At 38.3% G+C, this 5,003-nt stretch overlaps 1 protein-coding gene across 4 annotated transcripts in view; it reads right to left on the reverse strand.

The window, feature by feature from the left end:
- LOC149735063 (uncharacterized) overlaps positions 1–3,810 on the reverse strand; it is a 46,355-nt gene extending 42,545 nt beyond the window's left edge. The window contains exons 1-7 of one of the 4 annotated variants that reach the window (XR_016385169.1): positions 3,639–3,807; positions 2,811–2,945; positions 2,488–2,520; positions 2,118–2,242; positions 1,728–1,872; positions 481–1,518; positions 103–168 (exon numbers count right to left, since the gene is read on the reverse strand). Coding sequence is in view for 3 of the 4 variants with exons in the window: in XM_089879750.1 (XP_089735876.1) it covers positions 103–168; positions 481–1,518; positions 1,728–1,872; positions 2,118–2,242; positions 2,488–2,520; positions 2,811–2,945; positions 3,639–3,723 (1,627 nt within the window). In the remaining variant the exon portion in view is untranslated. Of the gene's footprint in view, positions 1–102; positions 169–480; positions 1,519–1,727; positions 1,873–2,117; positions 2,243–2,487; positions 2,521–2,810; positions 2,946–3,638 lie in introns of all 4 variants that reach the window. The other 3 variants (XM_089879751.1, XM_089879750.1, XM_089879752.1) reach the window with 3 other exon arrangements.
- Positions 3,811–5,003: the final 1,193 nt, after the last annotated feature.

A 5,003-nucleotide genomic window follows, 5' to 3' on the forward strand; every position in this document is an offset into this window, starting at 1 on the left:
CGGTTTTATAATTCTTTAAATGTTCTTTGTTTACTGCCAAATGTGACGAGAGAATAGAATGAAAAGGTGTCTCACCCCACCCTCCTTACGATAAATACGTACCTCGGAATCTGTACAACACCTCTGGTCTAGGAATATTAAGTCGTCGCCGTATGATTACTCGTTTCTCTACAAAAAATAAAAGAAGAAGAATAAAGCGTACCTGATATAATTCTAACGTATGTTCTACCTTTAGTATAGCTTTATATTACTGTGGAGTAAGATGGATACCATTAGCATATAATATCCCATAATTCGTAATCGTTTTTTAACCATTAACAACGCTATTTCAGAGTCGTGAAACTACGGTATATTTTAATCTGTATATATTTTTTATTTAGCTCCCGCCAAAATCTCCCGCGTAAACTTCCCGCCAAATATAATTCTATAACATATATTCATATTATATACACCTTTATATACAGAACCTTATATAGATACCTTTGTATCGTTTGTTGTCAATCAACAATCCAGAAACGAACCTTCTCACCACAGCCCAACGATCAGTATCCAGCTTCTCTTTCACAAACTTCTTAAAGTCACCAAAAGCCATATCAAATACAATATGATGCGCTGATAAATATTCCTGCAAACATTGGTGCGAAAAGCAAAGCAGAGTGTCGTCATCATACAGCTTGTCTGTACACCCACGGTATCCCATTACACAAACCATAACGTCTTGTACTAAACTTGCATCAAGACCTTGAGCCTTCATTTCTCTATCAGTTATAAGCACTGTGCCTGCACGTGTAGCTTTATACGCGATTTGACCGAGTTTTTCTCGTAAGTTTGTTATATCAGCATGCTTCGTGTGCTTTGACCGCCGTAGCATTTCCAGCACTGTAGAAAATAGTTGCGTCGAAGTTGTGATGACGTCGATTTTGGTGTCCTCTTGTGAAAGACAGGCGTTCACCGTATAGTTTAGCATTAGCGGGTTCAAACATAGTGATAATAACTGTGGTGCGTTCTTGTTTATCGTATCCCACAGTACCTCAGCTTTGGCACCAGCAATGCGATGAAACAGCACTCTCATGTCGTTAAAGTTTAGGTCCTGAATATACACAGTGGTATGAGGTCTTAATCGAATCGGTAATGGCAACATCATGTAAGGTCGTGACGTCACCAGCACTTGCGTCATCGGTAAAAAGTTCCCGCAGCATAAATTTGATATGACGTCACTCACGCAAGATTTTGTGACGTAGGATACTTTTGGGGGATTTTCTTTCATGGCCCAACGAGCCTGGTCGTACCCATCCAACATTATTGAGCATTTCGACTGATTTTTCATCACCCATTCAAACGCTAGGTCCCTGGTGTGTTGGTCCAACTCAGGGAGCGCGAAATCCAACAGAAGTTCCTTTAATGTTATAAGTGTTGCACTGTCGTAGTTTAGGTTCATAAACTTTAAATGGAAACACACGCACCCGCAGCGAGTTTCTAAACGATCTGATAACACTGTTTTTCCACAGCCCGGATCCCCTGTGTAATGTGGTATGCATATAGATGGATAAATGGACTTATTTAATCTTGCATGACGGGGCAATGACATCAGTCGTTAAAACAACGGTGTTTTGTTTCATACACCGCTTGCTCGGTTACAAGTTACCACGTATGTAACTTTGTGGGTAATTGTTTTTTTCTGACTGGGTGACAATTCAAACAACCCATACGTACAAACAAAGTAATACCTATTAATGCGATGTATCGTTTTTCTTTCCATAACTGAATAAGTTCTTCGAAAGTTAAATCTCCTTGGCCACCAATTAAAGAGCGGTCGGTAGATGGCGTATAGACGTCACCATCGGGCAGAAAACCCCCTTCGTAGAAAGACACCTGCAAAGCAACAGAAAAATGAATCAAAATAAACAGTCGTTATAACATGGGTCTTCTGTTTCATACACCTCGTGCCTGATTACGAGTTAACACGTATGAAACTTTGTGGGTGATTGCGTTTTTTGTATGGCTTACAATTTAGCCAGCAATGGTGGCAGCGAAGAACCTTGAACACGTACCCTCTGGGTTAAAGCCAGGCGCGCTATAACCACCGGAGTCCAGCTATCTACTTTTACGTGTCTCACCTTAGATAGCCTGGGGGTTACAACGGGTGTATCGTGATTCTGATGGCTGTAAATGGCATTTACTTTTCGTTTCACTGCCATTGCTTCAATTACTTCTTCAATTGCTTGTTTCATCAAAGCAGTATCTGAAAACATTTAGAATTACCTACAATGCAAAACACCGTCGCTGTAGCACAGTCGTTAGCGTATCTGACTTTGGCATAGAGGATACATGTGAAAGAAGCTTGATACTGCTACCAATATGGGCGTATGTGTCCTTAAGCAAGACACCGAGGTGTATGAAACAGAACACCTGTGGTATAACGACTGACGTTGTCTCACGCGAGGATACGGCAGTGACCATATTTATTTAAAAAGACTTTCTATATACCTTTTTCACGTACGCTGCCTGTTCTTGATGTACCTGTCGATTTAATACAGCAATTAGAATCATACCATGTTGATATGTACAGAGTTTTATGATATTTAAAGATAAATAAAACACAACGTTCACAGTTTTCGCCACTATGGGTTTGAGGCTTAATGTTGCCACCCTTACTGGCGCTTGCCACAACTAGTAAACGGGTACGAGGTGTATAAAACAGAACACCCGTGTTATAACGACTGATGTGCCCCGTCACATGCAAGATTAAATAAGTTACATACATTCATTTATTCATAAATAGGTAAATAAATCCTTTTCCATGGTATCACCTGCGGGAATCTCCCTATCTATGACGTCACCACCAGCAACAGTTTGTATTGGGCAGCTGGAAATATTAAACTCGTTTTTGTTTCCTCTGTCAATTGTGACGAAGTTTTGTTGAAGTGTAATATTTCCAGAACCTGCTTTAGAACGTAGTTTATAATCAGCTTACCCTGTAAGAACTCGTGAATTGACATATATGTGCTATTTAAGTATATAGTACTGTGAGGGCCATCGCAGACAAACTATTATATATTAGTGCGGGGGAAGATGGGACACCTTTAGCAGATAATTCCCAAGTGTCCTAATCGTGTTTTAAACAATTAACAACAGTCTATGGGAGTCGTGGGGATATAGTTTTATAAATCTTTTAGTGTTCTTTTTTTACTGATAAATGGGACGAGAAAATACAGTTAGTATGTGTCCCATCTTCTCCCACCCTACTGTATATTAGTGCGGGGGATTTCCTGAGCTCGAGCTTTCGAAACTACAAGCGAACTGAGATAACAGAGCATGCATTTATTCATTAATTAATTATATTAGTTTGGTATAAAATGGTCCATGTTTTCATCCCTTTTATCGGTACCTTTTATCGTAAACAAAGAACATTCACAGGATTATAAAACCGTATTCTCACGACTTCAAAACAGCGTTGGTAATTATTAAGAACACGGTTATGAAATATGGGATATTATGTGTTAACGGCAGCCATCTTACCCAACAGCAGCACTGTATAGGTATTACAATCTACAGCTATATAGTAGGGGGGAAACTTCAGCACATAATATCTAAATATTATGATCCACACAGTGCTCTAATCTTGTCCTTACACGTACCTTCTGTACCGATTTGAGGCAACTGAGAAGTCAAGTCCGTTAGTTGTTCGGTTATCACTCGTTGACTTTCAAGAACATTCTCCATATTCACAATTTTGATTCAATCCTAATCTTTCAGGTCTAAATTGCACTTGTTATTGCTAGTGTCATAACATAAAGAACTGGAAAATTGAACCGACAGCTTCAACAATATATAGTAGGGTGGGAGAAGACGGGACACCTTACGCACATAATATCGAAATATTTGATCGTGTTTTAAATAATTAACAACGGTCTATTGGAGTCGCGAGAAAACGGTTTTATAATTCTTTAAATTTTCTTTGTTTACCACTAAACGAGACAAGAAAATAGAATGTAAATATGTCCCATCTTCCCCACCCCTACTATACATATCAGATTGAGCATGATATGTTGGGGTAAGATGGGACATGTTTTTATTCTCCTTTATCGTCTCATTTGGTAGTAAAACAATATTTACATGACTATAACAGTACCCTCACAACTGTGTAATATGTTCTATAACGGTATCTATCTTACTCCACAGTAATGTACTATATTAAACATAAAACTCCAAAAGCTACTTTCTTAACTTGTAAACAAACTGTAAATACAAATAAAATGTAATCTTTACACAGTAAACTAAACACTGTACTACTAACTGCATCGCAGGCAAGGATTGCATGGCACACCAGACACAACTTGCCTCAAACCCTATGCGCTGCTTACTTTGCGTGGGAAGAAAACAGGAATAAGGAAAACTTTAAGCACTGGTTTATAACTGCTCTATGTGCTTAGAGCTTTAATATTACAAATTTAAAACTAAAACTGTGAACTTTAAAATGTATAGTAATCTAACAGTTATTTTCTCTGGGCTACAAGTTCCACTTGTACGTGTTCCAATAATCAAAACTGTAAACTTTAACATAAAAAGGCTACCGAACCGATCTTTTCTTTAAGGTTCCAACCAAACGATTGCCAAAATAACTCTTTCACACTTATAATACACTTAGGAGCAAGAACATGTACCAACAATTGCCAGAAGATAACTTCCCCACTTGTAATAAATAAATACACTTGCTGATAACATAGCCATATTTATTACTTTTTTGTTTGCACTAAAATGCGTCTAAACGCTTTGTATGTAAACAACATACTTTTGGTCTTCGGGAACGTGACGTGACTCATGTCACGCTCGACTGTCTTGGTTCCGGGTTATTATAGGGAGCATACAAGGGGAATTTGTCGATGTAATAGCAATTGAAATTGCTTTGTTTTAAAATTTGAATGGATTTACTTAATTCCTAACGCAAAAAGTGGCTTTGGTTTTAAACTCTCTGAAAACACCCTTACAACAATCAACACAAC

This window comes from Ciona robusta, chromosome 6 (genome assembly GCF_009617815.1).
Source record: "Ciona robusta chromosome 6, ASM961781v2".
Taxonomy (NCBI): Eukaryota; Metazoa; Chordata; class Ascidiacea; order Phlebobranchia; family Cionidae; genus Ciona; species Ciona robusta.